The following is a 17,114-nucleotide window of genomic DNA, read 5'->3' as shown; positions in this document are numbered from 1 at the left end:
CATCAATGAAGAGGAGCAAGCAGTCCTCATTTCGGGCCGAGATTCTCATGTGTTTAGGAACCAATTGCACCGACATTTCCCATTTTACTTTACTACGCAAGCGCAGTTCACTCTCGCATTCAGCGTGCTGCCGTAAAATGTAGCCAATGGCCTGGGAGAGATCCAATAAGAGTGCGCGTACCCGTGTAGGACCCAATCATATCGAAGAGCATAGGCGGGACGATAGGTGAGACCCACGTGGAGTTTTCCCCACTAAGAATTTAGGACCAAAGTCTGAGGCATTTAAAATTATACGTATAGTAAACAGTCCATCGGGATTGTTTATGTTAAGAGTTTTAAAACTATAGTTCTATCAATTTATTTCGCAAGATGACTAAAGTGAAGAAAAGTAAACTTGAAACCCGCAAGATGAAAATCTCTCCAAGCGAGCAAGAGCCAACTCCTGTGGTGCCGGATGCGAAAAGAAGGAAAAAGATGAGAACACAGGTGAGTGGCAAGGAGCAGAGAGAACTGCTGATCAAACGTACTTGCTGCCCGTCACGCCGTTGGCAATGATCAAACTCACCGCTTCTCTTATTCCCATTGATCGATACCTGTGTTTTCCATTTTATGAATCTTCTGGTCAATATCAAAACTATAGGGCAAGCACTTACATTGGACTTTTAGTGGAGTCCTTAACTGTCATCCAACTTAGGGTCTTTGTACTCTGCCATCAGCTTGTGTGTTCAGATTCACCTGAACTTAAAAGTTAATTGATGGGGAACTGACCATTATAAACTGTATGTAATATATGCAGACATAAGAGATTCCATATGCTGGAATTTGGGCATGTGGATCATGCTGTAGGAACTCAGTGAGACTAGTAGCATCAAGGGTGTGTGTGGTCTGTCAACTTTCTGCGTTCGCCTGAAAGGAGATAGCCAGTATAAAAGGCAGAAAAGGTGGAGCAGAAGTTAACAAGCGATGAGAAGGGGTGAGTGGAAATAGCAACAGGAACTGGGAAGTGATTGTTCGAGGAGACAAAGAGATGGACTCTGACACAGAGAAAGGTGGATCATGGAATCAGGAGAGGTAAGTGGGGGGGGGGGGTGGAATGTGAAGCAGATGGGAACTGGGAGGAACAGTGTGTGAGGACCTACCATCCTTCCTCAACTGAATCCACTGGTTTATTTTTTCCATGTTTGCAAAAATGTGTTGTGTCCAAGATAGATCATCCGAAATGTTGTTGCGCAGAAACTTGAAATCTGCTCACATTTAAAGATACAGGTTTCCTCCACTATCCAAAAGTAGAACGTTCCTGTAAAACCTTTCATAAGCCAAAATGGCATAAAGCGAAGAAGCAATTACCATTAATTTGTATGGGAAAATTTTTTGAGCATTCCCAGACCCAAAAAAAACCTACCAAATCAAAGCAAGTAACACATAAAACCTAACACTAACATATAGTAAAAGCAGGAATAATATGATAAATACAGAGCCTATGTGAAGTAGAAATAATGTATGTACAGTGTAGTTTCACTTATCAGAATTGAGAAGATTTAGCCAAAACTGATTTGTAGAAAAAAATCGGCACGTACACGAATGTGCACTCACCTGCCCGCGCAAGGCTTCACGGTCATGGTAGTCTTTCTCAGTGTTTAAAGCGAGCACCTTTTTTTGTAAAAGTGAAAATCCTCTTTGGATTTCTTTCGGTTAGCAAAAACAGGTACTAATGTAGGTCTTTCGTAAAAACGAAACAGCGTAAAGCTAACTTTTGTAAAGCGGGGAACTCCTATAAAACCCAGAATCTCTTAGCAGTCAAAGCAAGTGTGAAGCTGACACAAAGTGTTGGTTCCGTCAACTGGGAATCAAGAATCCAGGCAATAGCATGCAACATCTCACAGAAAACTCACAGTTTTGCTTCTATTTTACAGGAAGCAAATACTGTTAACATTATTATGAATACATTTTCAGTATGGAAATAGGAATCTTTTCACTATCTTTTCAAGTTAGTGAAAAAAAGTTTTGCAGATGCTGAGATTCAGTACCTTTATTTTCTAAAGTGCCAATGTCAGCCCAAGGTTTTAAACTTTCTTCAAATCTGTTTCTGATGTAAACCCAATTGATGTACAGAATCATAGGATGATAGTTCAAATGAAGATTCTTTGTCCTGAAATGTTAAACCTGTTTCTCTTTCCACTGGCACTTCTTACCTGATGAATGTTCCCAGTTTTATTACATATCGTTCGTTTTGCGTCAGGTTGCAAGGTTCTAGAGAAGAGCCCTAGAACAAACTACATGCATATGTTGCTCCAACTCCTCATGCCTCACTTTGCCTCACATGTACTCACTTTGCCCTGTTTTTTGTCCTTGCTTGTATGAAGGTGGTTTACCTATTTATGCAAGTACTTCTCTGACAATAGATGTGTAACAGCCTAATGTAACATTGTATAGAAATGCAAGATAACACTGATGCAGACATTAAAACATTCATACATTTAACAAGGTGCTTTATTAGTGCAACAGATTTAGTCAGTCTTTCAATGTTCGTCGCGAACTCCCTGTCGGTTGCCTCTGTACACTCCAGTATTTGTTTTTTTTACTTTTAAATTCTGCTGCGCGAGATCCAACAGCTGTCCATCGTTTTAAGTTTTCTATTCTGTAACTGAACAAACGCGCACTTTTATGGCGAGATTTGACACCAAACATGTTGCTTGTTTTCGATAGATGTGTCCTGTGCATGCGCAGGAGGAAGGGATTCACTGAAATCTCTTTTTCAATGTGGATAGAAATATTTTCAAAAACGCATAGTGTGGACGCCTATCATTTTTACACGAAACCTGCATTTTCAAAATAATCCGGTCGAGTGAGGATGTAGCCTTAAAAATTACCTAGGCTTACCCATAGCCCTCTATTTTTCTGAGCTCCAAAATATAATGAATGAAAATTGCATACACCAAAGACAGACAAACAACGTGTAAAAGACAACAAATTGTGCAAATACAAAAAAAGTTCAAGTTTAATTGTCATTCGACCACATGTGAATACACATGAATACAGTCTAATGAAACAATGTTACTCTGGGGCCTAGGTACAATCATACACAGCACAGGGCACAAATAGCAATAATATACAGTCACACAAAAGAATCTGTAGTGCAAGTCCCTGAGTGTTTAAATGTTGCAGCAGTTGGTATTTGAATACAATACAGCTAGTCTTCCACCAAGGGAACAGTGGAGGACACCACCAGTGTCCTCCGGTCACCTTGGCTACTCCCGTGCAGTACACCGACTCTGACGCCTCTCTTCTGGAAGGCTGCAAACAGGTGACTCCACTGCTTGAGGCCTAGTTCTTTCCACAACCAAAGCCATGCAGCTCCCCCACCACTCCTCCCTGCTGTTCGCCAGTAAACCAGTGAACCAGACTTGCAACATTCCACATTGTCAATGTCCAACAGGGCCTTGCGATCACAAGAAAAGTAATTAAGGCTGCACACCGCAATAAGTCCAGCTCCTTCAGTGTCTTTTTTGGTCAGACCAATAGACAAATATTCCAGTTGTAGCCTTCAATGCACTTGGTTGGTGGTTTTCATTATTACTCTGTGTCTCTGCTTGATGTGCAATTCATAGTGCTGTAGTGTAAAGTACTCCAGTGGAAATGTTTTCTCCAGGTACTGTTGTTAATAATAATTCCTGAGTTAGTTGGGACACTGCTTGGCTGCACCCATCTGAGCTTGCTGCATCTTTTTGTGTACAGGAACTAAGTGCTTTTAGCAGCAGAAGTGGCTTGCTGCTCTGTACAGATCATGTTTTTTTTTTCATTATTTGCCTTTATTAATTCATTATCAAATGTTCCTGAGGAAAGCTGCCAGTATATTGACACTTGCATCGATTTGGAGCAGCTGGTGTTAAATTATAATATGCTATGTTTCTTAAACCTTCAGGCTCTTATTAAACCTGATTTTGCACAGTTTAATTTATTGGCCTGGCTTCGCATTTTCCACCTACATAAAGATTAGGAACGATGATTTACAGTACACCATTTTTATTGCCTTTCTTGCTAGAGCAGGGATTCAAAATTAATTTGGTGAAAAATAATTTTTGATGTAAAGGTCAAAAGGTGGTTCAGAGGAAGCATAAGCTTCTTGTGGAAGGTACCTTTTACCTTGAGCTGAATTTGAGGGGCAAGATGCACGATACCTGCTTTTGGGTGATAAATTTCTTGTGCTTTTACAGCACATTGACAGTTTGCTTGCATGTAATGTTACTGGAGACATTCAGAAATGATTTATTAGTTAGCGCCATGTTTTTTTTTCCACACAGCTGCTCCATCAGCATGGAATCTTTTAATATTTTATCTGAAAGGCAGCATATTTGATAATGCTGTAGTGCATTGATATAAAGTAATCAGTGTATTTTATGTATTTAATTTTTTAAGGTTGAGGCTTGGCTTTATTATATTCTGACTGAGCTTGAATATTGGAATCAGTTTGATCTTCTGAAATTGATTCTTTAATGGTGCATGATTATATTGTATTTCTACATGTTGATCATGATTAACCATCTTCACTGATATGTATTTGGATTAAGATTGTTCGGATTTTCATGGGTGGTTCATTTTTAGTTGACAGACAATGGCATCATAACTGTAAAGTGGTAAATTAAGATTCAGTAAACCTTTAGAGACATGGAGACTTCAAAGTCCTAAGTTTTGACAACTGATGAAGTACTCCATTTCATAAAATTAATATTCTTATCGAGGGTGACTGCAACTCCTTCACACTGTTTGCGTAACATTCGTTTGCTTTTAAGATTCCTGTGTGATTGAGTTTCTATCCATATTGTGGCCCCTGGTTGAATCCAAAACTGTATAGATTATATTTTAATTTAAGCTACTTTACAATTTTCTTTGTTCACTGTGAAAGTCAATTTCTATTATCAATCCAATATTTTCTATGAATTCGAGTTTTCACTTTGTACAGTTCACGGCTCACATATCTTGCACACGTTCTGCCTTTAAACAACCTGTAACTGTCCTTGAGACCACAGATCTCAGGTGCAAGTTCAAGTTCAACTTTATTGTCATTCAATTGTATACATGTCTACTGCCAAATGAAACCATGTTCCTCTGGATTAAGGTGCACTGTACAGTATGTATAACTCGTACACAACACATAAATATCACAAATAAATTAACTGAATATTACAACATATCCACATTTAGCGTAAGGTGCATATATAACACAAGTCTTGTGCTATTGGCATTTCATAAGTGATGAGACCAGGGTGGTGGTAGTGAGTTCAGTAGTTCCATGGCCTTGGAGAAGAAGCTCTTTCCCATCCTAAAATTTCTTGTCCTAATGCTGTGGTATTTCCTGTCTGAAGTTGGGGGGTGGGGGGGGGGGGGGTCAAAGAAATTATGGGATGGCTGTGACAATGTTAAGGGCCCCTGTGTAGGCAGTGTTTCTGCTAAATATCTTGGCTGGGTAGAAGATGATCCTCTCAGCAGTTCTTGCAATCCTTTGTAGGGTCTTTCATTCAGATGTTGTGCAGTTCCCATACCAGATGGTGATGCAGTGGGTCAGTACTTTCTCAAATGTGCTGCTGTAAAAATGGGGGGAGCCTGGCTCACTTTAGTCTCCTCAGAAAGTGGAATCGCTGCTGTGATTTCTTGACTAAAGAGCTGGTTTTGAGGGAGCAGGTGAAATTGTCTGTTATGTGCACTGCCAATACCTGTTGCTCTTAACTGTCTCCATGCAGGAGCCATTTATGTGCAGTTTGGAGCAGTCAGCCTGCACCTCCCTAAAGTCCCCAATCATCTCTTTAGTCTTGTCCACGTTGAGACTCAAGACATTGTGCTCACACCATTCCACAAGCTGCTCTACCTCCTCTCTTTACGCTGTTTCATCATCGTTGTTGCTGCTGATGAGGTCAACTACAGTTGTATCATCGGAGAACTTGTTGAATTGATTTGAGTTGGATCGAGCAGTACAGTCATACATCAGCAGCCTAAGCATGCAGCCCTGGTTTGGTGGGGGGGGGGGGGTTGTTTGCCAGTGCTCAGTATGATGTACAGGTGATGCTGCCCACACGGACTGACTGTGGTCTTTCTGTCAAGAAATCCAAGATCCAATGACAGAAAGAGGTGTTGAGAACCAACAAGGACAGTTTATCCATCAGCTTCTGAGGGATGATTTTATTAAACACTAAGCTGAAGTCAATAATTAACATCCTGGTTTATGAAGTACTATTTCCCAGTGGGACAGGACAGAGTGGAAGGCCGAGGCTATGGCATCGCTGGTGGACCGATTTGAGTGATAAGCAAACTGGAAAGGGTCCAAACATGAGGAAATCTGCAGATGCTGGAAATTCAAACAACACACACAAAATGCTGGTGGGACACAGCAGGCCAGGCAGCATCTGTAGGAGAAGCACTGTCGACGTTTTGGGCCGAGACCCTTCGTCAGGACTCAATGAGACCTGAATGAGTCCTGACGAAGGGTCTCGGCCCAAAACGTCGACAGTGCTTCTCCTACAGATGCTGCCTGGCCTGCTGTGTCCCACCAGCATTTTGTGTGTGTTGTTTGGAAAGGGTCCAATGTAGTAGGAAGATGGGATTTAATGCATCCATAACCTGCTGCTTGATGTATTTCATTATTTTTGAGGTCAGTGCCTCTGGATGGTAGTATTTAAGATAGACTACGGTTGTCCTCTTGGGCACTGGGATGATGGTGGCTGTCTTGAAGCCTGTGGGGACAGTAGACTGTTCCAGAGAGATTAGAATTTATTTAAGTCTTACATCCATCCCACAGTGTGAGGGAGTAGAAAATCTTTGTGTTATGACTCTGTTGCAATGTTGGCTCTGGCTTTAATGCTGCGGTAGTGTTTGCAGACGGAAGCAGCTGTAACTTTTTATGGCTGGCGTGACTGGTGTCCCCGATGATCTTCCAGGCCTTCTTTCTGCACCTGCTGCTATAAATGTCCTCAGTGGAGGGAGGTTCATATTCACAGATGCGCTGGACTGTCCATAGCACTCTCTGCAGTGCCCAGCGATCAAGGTTGGTGCAGTTCCTGTACCAGGTGGTGTGCTCTCAATGGTGCCTCTGTAGAAGGTCTTGAGGATTTGGGGGCCCCATGCTGAACTTCTTCAGTCGTCTGAGGTGGAAGAGACGCTGTTGTCCTTTTTTTTTTGCCCCAAAGTTGCTGTGTACAGTCCAGGTGAGATCATCAATGATGTGGATACCGAGGAACTTGAAACTACTTGAAGATGTCCATTAGAACCTCTGTTAACTGACCAGCGCAGTCTCTCATCCAAGCAAGTATGTTATCAGACCCCACAGCGTTACATGGGTTGACCCTGGCAAGAGTCTTTCTTATATCAGCTGCGACCTGTTGGAGTGACTGCTCCTAATTCAAAAATGATATAATCATGCTAGTTTCCAATTCCGTTTTTATTCAAGGATTGAAATGTACACAATAGCAGGTTGCACCAGGAAAGTATGTAAACATACCTTGTGTTTATCAAAGTGGCAAGCTTTTTAATAATGTTACTCAAATCATTGGTTTCCTCCCACAGTCCAAAGCCCAATGGGTTAGTAGGTTAATTGGTCACATGGGCTTATTGGGCCAAAGGGTCTGTTACTGTGCTGTATCGCTAAATAAAATGAGGATAAGTATCTACTAGTAATCTTGCATATGTAATTTTTGTTTCGTATGAGCCAGCTGTGCTATGCTTGTGTGGGAATATTTTAAGTCATGTAACAAGGTTTTCTGTGTGACAAGCACATGCTTTTATTTTAGATAGAATTTACCAGCACTACAATTTTGGCTCACAGACCAGCTCCAAGAATACTACGATTTCCAGTGGAGATTGTTACAAAAACACCTACAGGTCTGTTCTAAAACAAACTCAACAGATTGAGAAAACTCTTTGGTGCACCTACTGAGCATTGCTGAATGGTACTCAATAGTTAGGAAGAATAAATGATGGTTAGTTTCCTGTTTACGCAATCAGTTGATAAATCTGTGCAGTCAGTGGCAAGAAAAGAAAGACTGAGAAAATAGATTATAGAATTAAAAAGACAATTGGCATAAGAGGAAATTAGATTTGTTGCAAGATCTACCATTTAGGTGGGAAGTGGAAGCTCAAGCATGTATAGAGTGCCAAAGAGTGTTGTCGAGTTTATGAATTATTTGCTGTACACAGGAAGGACAAAAATGGCTTTTAATGGTTAACTATATTTACAAAGGCAGACCATTGAGTTAAAAATGCCCAGGCCTGAATATTGTAGTGAGAGAGTGCAAGAGTGAAATTGGCAGAAGACCTTGGTGATGCGTATTAATTTGCTGACCTATAAAGCTATAAATGTTCCCCTTAAAGAGCTAGTACAGCAGATGGTATAATTGTTTTAGCCATAGCCTTCCGATTTTTTTCAGCATCAGGAAGTAGAGAATAGGAGAAGCTGTCAGTGATATTATTGTTTGGATAGAAAGATGAAGAAACAGCAATTTTACTAAATTTTAAAATCTGCTCGAGGACATTATATTCACTCCAAGATTTCTATAATACATAAGTGATAAATATATTTGGTCCAAAGTGTTATTGGAGAGTCTTTTATTTGATTTGCCATGTTTTGATCTCAATGGAAATGACACTGAAAAATTCCAAATAATTTTGTTTGTCATTATGCGCAAACAGAACAGTAGAAAGCAGCCATGTGTACAGATGCTCCCAGTCATCCGTTACCAATACGGTGCCTTGAAAATGGTATTCAGCCCCCACAACTATTTTTACATTTTACTGTCTCATTTTCTAAATTTAAAATATATTGAAGTAGGATTTTGAGCTAATCTACATAACATTGTGCATCATACAAATCAAGATAAAAATTCCAAAACCCATCAACAATTTACTAACAATTGAAAACCAAAATTGTGAGGCTAAAAAAGTATTCATCCCCTTTGTAATTGCCATGTTGACTTTCCTCAGCAGACAAACTGTATATTACCTTACTAACGCACCTAATTTGTTGATAGAAAATTGGAGGATCACTTATTTTTAATGAATTTATAAGAATACTGCAAATGCCCCCTCTTTCTGTAAGGCCCAGCAGCATGATAGATTTTCAATGGAACAAACCAAACTGAAGACAAAAGAGCAATCAAGGCAAGTCAGGGAAATGATAACAGAGAAGCACAAATCTGGGGAAGGGTACAAGATCACCCAAAGTCACTGAACATACAAAGGGGTGATTGATAAGTTCGTGGACTAAGGTAGTAGGAGTCAATTTTAGAAAACCTAGCACATTTATTTTTCAACATAGTTCCCTCCTACATTTACACACTTAGTCCAGCGGTCATGGAGCATACGTATCTTGGACCTCCAGAAAGTGTCCACAGCATGGGTGATTGACAAGTTCGTGGCCTAAGGTGGAAAGAGATTAGTTATTACAGTTCTCGTTACATGCACATACAGTTCAACTTTTTCAGTGATTATGCAGAAAGTTTGAAGTTAATAACTCATCTCCTACCGTAAGCCACAAACTTATCAATCACCCCGATGAGTTACTAACGGAGATGAAGTTCTGTGGGCACGATAGAGACATCCAGATGGTATGTTGTCTCCTTGGTGCCAGGGTCATGGATGTCTCAGATTGTGTCCATGGCATTCTCAGGGGCGAGGTGAGCAGCCAGAATTCTTGGTACCTATTGGCACCGATGACATAGGTAGACAAGGTGAGGAAGTCCTGAAGAGAGATTTTAGGGTGTTGGGGAGTAAGCTGAGAAACAGACATCCTGGGTAGTAATTTCTGGATTGCTGTCTGTGCCTTATGCCAGTGAGGGTAAGAATGGCATGATTTGGCTAGTGAATGCATGGCTGAGGAACTGGTGCAGGGGGCAAGGGTTCAGATTTGTGGATCATTGGGATCTCTTCTGAGGAAGATATGACCTGTACAGAAGGGACAGGTTACATCTGAACCCTAGGGGGTCCAATATTCTTGTGGGCAGGTTGGCTAGAATTGTTTGGGTGGGTTTAAATTAATTTGGCAGGGAGATGGGAATTGGAGTGATAGTGCTGAAGTTGAGGTAGTTGGCTTAGAAACAGAAGCAATGTGTAGAGAGACTTCCTGCGAGGAGAGGCTGATAATAGGGCAAAATTGCTGTCAACAGGATGTGTTGCAATGTAAAAGGTGGACAAAATCGAAAAAAGTGAAAACTGTACAGGACTAAAGGTATTGTATTTGAATGCACGTAGTATACAGAATAAGGTCGATGAACTTGCAGCACAGTTAGAGATTGGCAAGCATGATTTTGTAGGCATCACTAAACCATGGCTGAAAGAAGATTATAGCTGCAAGCTTAATGTCCAAGAATGTACATTGTATTGAAAGGACAAGCAGGAATGCAGAGGGGGTGTTGCTGAGTTGGGGTAAAAATGAAATTAATTCATTAGAAAGAGGTGACATAGGGTCAGGAGGTGCTCGATTGTTGTGGATCGAGCTGAGGAACTGCAAGGGTAAAAAGACCCTGATGGGAGTTATATACAGACCCACCCAAACAGTAGTAAGGATGTAGTCTGCAAGTTACAATGGGAGACAGAAAATGCATGCCAAAAGGGCAATGTTACAAATGTCATGGAGAATTTCAATAGGCAGGTAGGTTGGGAAAATCAGGTTGGTGCAGGATTCCAAGAGGGGGAATTGCTAGAATGCCTATGAGATGGCTTTTTGGAGCAGCTTGTGTTTGAACCCACTATGGGATCAGCTATTCTGGGTTGTGTATTGTGGGAGGCGTAAAAGAGAGGCAAGAGTGGATATCGGATTGCTGGAAACTATGCTGGAGAGGTGGTAATGAGAGACAAGGAAATGGCAGAGAAACTGTGGCAGAAGCTAATAATATGGTGGAAGTTCCAGGAGTCAAGGGTTAACGAAATGTATGAAGTTACCATCACTAGAGAGAAGGTTCTTGTTGAAACAGAAAAGTTTGAAGTTGGATACGTCACCTGGACCAGATATTGCCAACCCAGGGTTCTGAAAGAGGTGGCTGAAGAGATTGTGGAGGCATTAGTAATGATCTTTAAAGAATCACTAGATTCTAGAATGATTCTTGAAGATTGGAATAATTGCAATTTGTCACTCCACTCTTCAAGAAGAGAGAGAGGCAGAAGAAAGGAAATTACCGGCCAGTTAGTCTGACCTCAGTGGATGAGAAGATATTAGAATCAATTGTTAAGGATGTTACTGTGGTGTACTTGGAGGCACATGATAAAATAGGCCATAGTCAGCATGGTTTCAACAAGGGATAATCTTGCCTGACAGATCTGCATTTTTTGAAGAAATAGCAAGCAGGATAGACAAAGGAGAATTGGCTGACTTTGTGCACTTAGGTTTTCAGAAGGCCTTTGACGTGGTGCCACACATGAGGCTGCCTAATAAGCTACGAGCCCATGGTATACAGAGTTTCATCTTTGAACCTGGACAAGTATGCTACAGTTATTAACCTACCTCATTAAAACCTGTGCAGGTGAGTGTGTGCCCACAAAGACTTGCTGTACATTGCCAAACCAAAAGCTGTGGATGAACTGGAGGGGTGTCATCTTCTGAAGGCCAGATCTGTGGCATTCAAGTCTGGCAACCCAGGCATGATTTGCAGAGGGCTAATTCAAGGGCGAAGAGACAATTTTGAACGAGGTTGGAAGCGACATCGGATGCATGGCAACTCTGGCAGATCTGGAAGACATTACTTCCTACAAAGCGAAACCCAGTAGCATGAATGGCAGTGATGCTTCACTATCAGATAAACTCTATGCCTTCTATGCACGCTTTGAAAGGGAGAACTTGACTACAGCTGTGAAGATCTCAGCTGCACCTGTTGACCCTGTGATCTCTGTCTAAGAGGCCGATGTTAGACTGTCTCTAAAGAGAGTGAACCCTCGCAAGGCAGGAGGACCCAATGGAGTACCTGGTAAGGCTCTGAAAACTACGAACGGAAGTTCCCACTTGCTTCAAAAAGGCAACAATTATACCAGTGCCCAAGAAGAATAATATGGGCTCCCTTAATGACTATCACCCGGTAGCACACGCATTGACAGTGATGAAATGCTTTGAGAGGTTGGTCATGACTAGACTGAACTCCTGCCTCCTGCCCATTGCAATTTGCCTATCGCCACAATAGGTCAACGCCAGATGCAATCTCAATGGCTCACCACACAGCTTTACACCACCTGGACGACACAGACACCTGTGTCAGGATGCTGTTCATCGACTATAGCTCACCATTTAATACCATCATTCCCACAATCCTGATTGAGAAGTTGCAGAACCTGGGCCTCTGTACCTCCCTCTGCAATTGGATCCTTGACTTCCTAACCGGAAGACCACAATCTGTGCAAATTGGTGATAATATATTCTCCTTGCTGACGATCAACACTGGCACACCTCAGGGGTGTGTGCTTAGCCCACTGCTCTACTCTCTATATACACATGACTGTGTGGCTAGGCATAGCTCAAATACCATCTATAAATTTGCTGACGATACAACCATTGTTGGTAGAATCTTAGGTGGTGACGAGAGGGTGTACAGGAGTGAGATATGCCAACTAGTGGAGTGGTGCTGCAGCAACAACCTGGCACTCAATCTCAGTAAGACGAAAGAGCTGATTGTGGACTTCAGGAAGGTTAAGGCAAAGACACACATACCAATCCTCATAGAGGGATCAGAAGAGGAGAGAGTGAGCAGCTTCAAGTTACTAGGTATCAAGATCTCTGCGGATCTAACCTGGTCCCAAGATATGGATGTAGTAGGCAAGACAGCGGCTACTGTGGAGAGCATTCTGACAGGCTGCATCACTGTTTGCTGGTATGGAGGGGCTACTGCACAGGACTGAAAGAAGCTGGGGAAGGTTGTAATTTTAGTCATCTCCATCTTGATACTAGCCTACAAAGTACCCAGGAAATCTTTAGGGAGCGGTTTCTCAGAAAGGCAGCGTCCATTATTAAGGACCTCCAGCACCCAGGGCATGCCCTTTTCTCACTGTTACTATCAGGTAGGAGGTACACACTCCTGAAGTCACACACTCAGTGATTCAGGAACAGCTTCTTCCTCTCTGCCATCCGATTCCCAAATGGACACTGAATCTTTGGACTCTACCTCAGTTTTTATAATATACAGTATTTCTGTTTTTGCACATTTTAAAATCTATTCAATATATATAATTGATTTGTTTATTTTTTATTTTATTCATTATTTTTTTCTCTGCCAGATAATGTATTGGATTGAACTGCTGCTGCTAAGTTAACAAATTTCATGTCACATGCCGGTGATTATAAACCTGATTCTGATTCTGGTATTACAGGAAAGCTTCGGACATAGATAAAGCAGTGGCTGATTGGCAGGAGGAAAAGTGTGGGAATAAAGGGAGCTTTTTCTGGTTGGCTGCCAGTGGCTGGTGGTGTTCCACAGGGGTCTAGTTTGTGACCAGTTCTTTTTACATTATATGTCAGTAATTTGGATGATGGAATTAATGGCTTTGTTTAAAAAGTTTGTAGACGATGTGAAGATGGGTGGAGTGGCACGTAGTTCTGAGGAAGTAGAAAGGCTACAGAAGGACTGATTAGGAGAATAAAGAAATAGCAGATGGATACAATGTTGGGAATTGTATGGTCATGCAGATTGGTAGAAGACATGAAATGGTTGACGATTTTCTAAATGGAGAGAAAATATAAAAAATTGAGGCGCAAAGGGACTTGGGAGTCCTTGTGCAGGATTCCCTAAATGTTAATTTGCAGGTTGCAAATTAAAAGCAAGGATGTAATGTTCAGACTCTATAAAGCACAGTTGATGCCTTGCTTGGAGTATTGTGAGCGGTTTTGACTTCTTATAAAGGATGTGCTTTAAATGGAGAGGGTTCAAAGGAGGTTCATGAAAATGATTCCAGGGTTGAATGGCTTGTCATATGAAGAGTGTTTGATGGTTTTGGGTCTGTATTCATAGGAATTCAGAAGAGTGGGAAGTGAACTCATTGAAACCCATCAAATGCTGAAAGGTTTTAATAAATGTGGAGACGATATTTCCTATGGTGGGAGAGCATAAGCCCAGAGGACATGGCCTGAAAGTAGAGGGGCATTATTTTAGAAGGGAGATGAGGAATTTCTTTCTGCATTCCACAGAAAGATAAGTTGTGAAAGTTATCTACAACTTTCTGTAGACTTTCCATTCCTGGGTATTGGTTTTTCCACTGCAGGCTGTGATGCAACCAGTTGGCATGCTTTCCACTGCATCTCTAAAAGTTTGTCAATGTGTTGAATCTACACAAATTTCTAAGAAAGTAGAAGCATTGTTGTGCCTACTTTGCGATCACTTATGTGCTGGTCCCAAGGCATGATAATGCTCAGAAATTTAAAGCTGCTGACCCTTTCTACCTCTGATCCCCAAAGGAGGAATGGCTCATGGGCTTTCGGCTTTGTTCTCCTGTAGTCAATAGTCAGCTTTTTGGTTTTGCTGACGTTGAGTGAGAGATTGTTGTTGAGGCACCACTCAGTCAGATTTTCATGTTCCCTCCTGTATGCTGACTTGTAACCATCTTTGATTCAGCCAACAATAGTGGTGTCATCAATACTAGTTGTCTGGCATGGTACCATCACTTTACAGCAGTCAAAGGTTGGAATTTGATTCCCACCACTGTCTGTGAAGAGTTTGTCTATTTTCCCCATGACCACGTAGGTTTCCTCTGGGTGTTCTGGTTTCATCCCACATTCCAAAGGCATATAGTTAGAGTTAGTAAGTTGAGGTCGTGCTATGTTGTCGCCTGAAGCCTGGTGGCACTTGTGGGCTGCCTGGCACAATGCTCGCTGATTTGATTTGACATAATGTATTTATTTCTCTATTTGTTTCAATGTTCGTTTGACAAATAAAGCTTTAAAGGCACAAATACGGCATTGAAGCAGTACTTAGCCATACAATTGTAAATAAGTTCAGGGGGCTAAGCACCTTGTGGTGCGCCTGTGTTGATGGTGATTGAGGAGGTGATATTATTGTCATTCCTTATTGACTGGGATCTGCAAGTGAGGAAATCGAGGATCCATTTACAAAGGGTTGATATCACATGAAATCCAATGAATGTCTCTCCCATTAATCCAAAATAAAGAAATGGTTTGAAATTTTGAGGGAACTTTTGCCTGAAGTATAATCAATTGTTATCCCACATTTATTTCTGGATGAAAACTACTGGATCCTGAAGATTTGCCACTGTGTTGTCATTTTTTTCCTCATACTGTTAATTTATTTGCATGAGTTTTGAGCTCCTGTTGTTTTGTTACTAATACTTGGCATTGCAGCAGCTGTCCTCTTCCTCCACTGACACACAGTCATTTTTCATCATGTCTCAGTATTATTCCTAATACAATTATAAAGAAATTTTCATGTTGCTTTTGATATCCGTTTTACTTTTCACAATCCCTTTTTAAAGATCTTATTGTCTAATTTTATAAACCTTTGTTTGTCTTTGTATCTCTGCTAGTCCGCAGGACAGGTCAACAGAAACTGCATGTCGACAAGCAATGATACTTGAAGTTAGTAAAGCAATTTTTCCCTTAGTTGTGTCTGTTTTGTACCCATTAGTTATCTATAAGTGTAATCTGCTGTGCAAAGGAAAGCTGTGCTCTTCAAAGACTTTTCTTGCCCAGTCTGTCTGCATTCTTTTTGCAATCTATCCCTGCAGCCTAACAAAAGTTTAATAGTAGTGCAACAAAACTTCCTGACTCTCAAACTCAGTTTCTGGAATCATATGCCATATGCCTTCTCTACCACCCAATCGACCTGTGTAGCTATTTTCAGGGAGTTATGAACTTCAACCTCCAAATCCCTCTGTACATTAACACTGTTAAGGAACCTTCCAATAACTGTATTGTCTCTTTACATTTGATTTCCCGAAGTGCAACCCTTTACATTTGGCTGGTTTAAACAGCATCTGCCATTTTTCCACCCATACCTGAAACTGATCAGTATCCCCTTGCACCCTTTGTCAGTCTCCTAAGCTATCCACAACGTCACCAATCTTTATATCAAGTGCAAACTTACTAATGCAACCGTCTGTTTTTAAACAGGTCATTTATATATCACAAACCTCAGAAGTATTAATCTAGTTCCATGCAGAAAACCGCTAGTCGCAGATATCTAGTCCCATTGACGCTACCCACTGTTTTATACAGGCAAGCCAATTCTGAATCCAAACAGCCAACCCATGCATCTTAATCTTCTTGATGAACCTCCCATGAGGGACTTAGAATAGAGCACTTGGTTCTTAGGGCTATAAACTGATTCTGTAGCGCATATTTGTTTTGACTTTCTCTAACGGCTCAATTCATGATTTGTCCAGTTGTCTCTGCTCAGGGTAACTTCATAGATAGACGCAGATTAAGCTTATTAAGCTAGCCTTGTCTAAATGCAGAGCTTCAGTAATTGAAACTTGCTTCTCCATTTTCAAATGAAGTCCTTAATATTATGATCACGACAGAGTAGATCGTTTGCATCACAGGCTGTTGACTGAATCTGTCATATTAAATTTAAATGGCCTGCCTTTTTGATTCTAAGCACATAACAAAAAATAATATCCTGATTACTCTCAATTTATCATGCTGTCATATAAATTGAAGCAGGCTGTATTAGTTCTGAATAATGTCTTCTGATGACTTGTGGTTAGAAATGCATTCCTATTTCACTTTTATGAATGGTATGAAATATTTACATTAGACCCTGAGCATGGCACCTTATATTGGGGGATGAATAATCAAGGTGTCACTGACTAATTTTTCTTTTAAACAGTTTGTGTCCCATTGGAGAGTTGCAAAGAAAATTTCCACATCAATTATTTAAATTAAGGTTATTTATCTGCCACTACAGGGCATTTTGCCCAAATACAGCGTACTAGAATTTTAATGAGTTGCACCTCAGTCTATCTATTGTTATCACAGTTCTCACTTCCCCACCATTTGCTCTGAAATACAATTTTAAGAAAACAGATTTTGAATTTAAGCATATTGGGCCATGTGTGAGGAATTTTGTTTAGAATCAAGCCTATTTCAAAAATAGAAAATCTGAGCACATTTCACTAGTTTTTACATCATTACACTGGCTGCC

At 40.9% G+C, this 17,114-nt stretch overlaps 1 protein-coding gene across 1 annotated transcript in view; it reads left to right on the top strand.

Annotated features, from left to right (window-relative positions):
• Positions 1–266: 266 nt before the first annotated feature.
• LOC132399255 (uncharacterized protein C7orf50 homolog) overlaps positions 267–17,114 on the top strand; it is a 393,915-nt gene continuing 377,067 nt past the window's right edge. The window contains exon 1 of the mRNA XM_059979465.1: positions 267–486. Coding sequence (XP_059835448.1) covers positions 370–486 — 117 coding nt within the window. The 5' untranslated portion in view covers positions 267–369. The remainder of the gene's footprint in view (positions 487–17,114) is intronic.

This window comes from Hypanus sabinus, chromosome 9, assembly GCF_030144855.1.
Source record: "Hypanus sabinus isolate sHypSab1 chromosome 9, sHypSab1.hap1, whole genome shotgun sequence".
NCBI lineage: Eukaryota > Metazoa > Chordata > Chondrichthyes > Myliobatiformes > Dasyatidae > Hypanus > Hypanus sabinus.
This window is presented reverse-complemented; position numbering and strand designations above follow the sequence as displayed.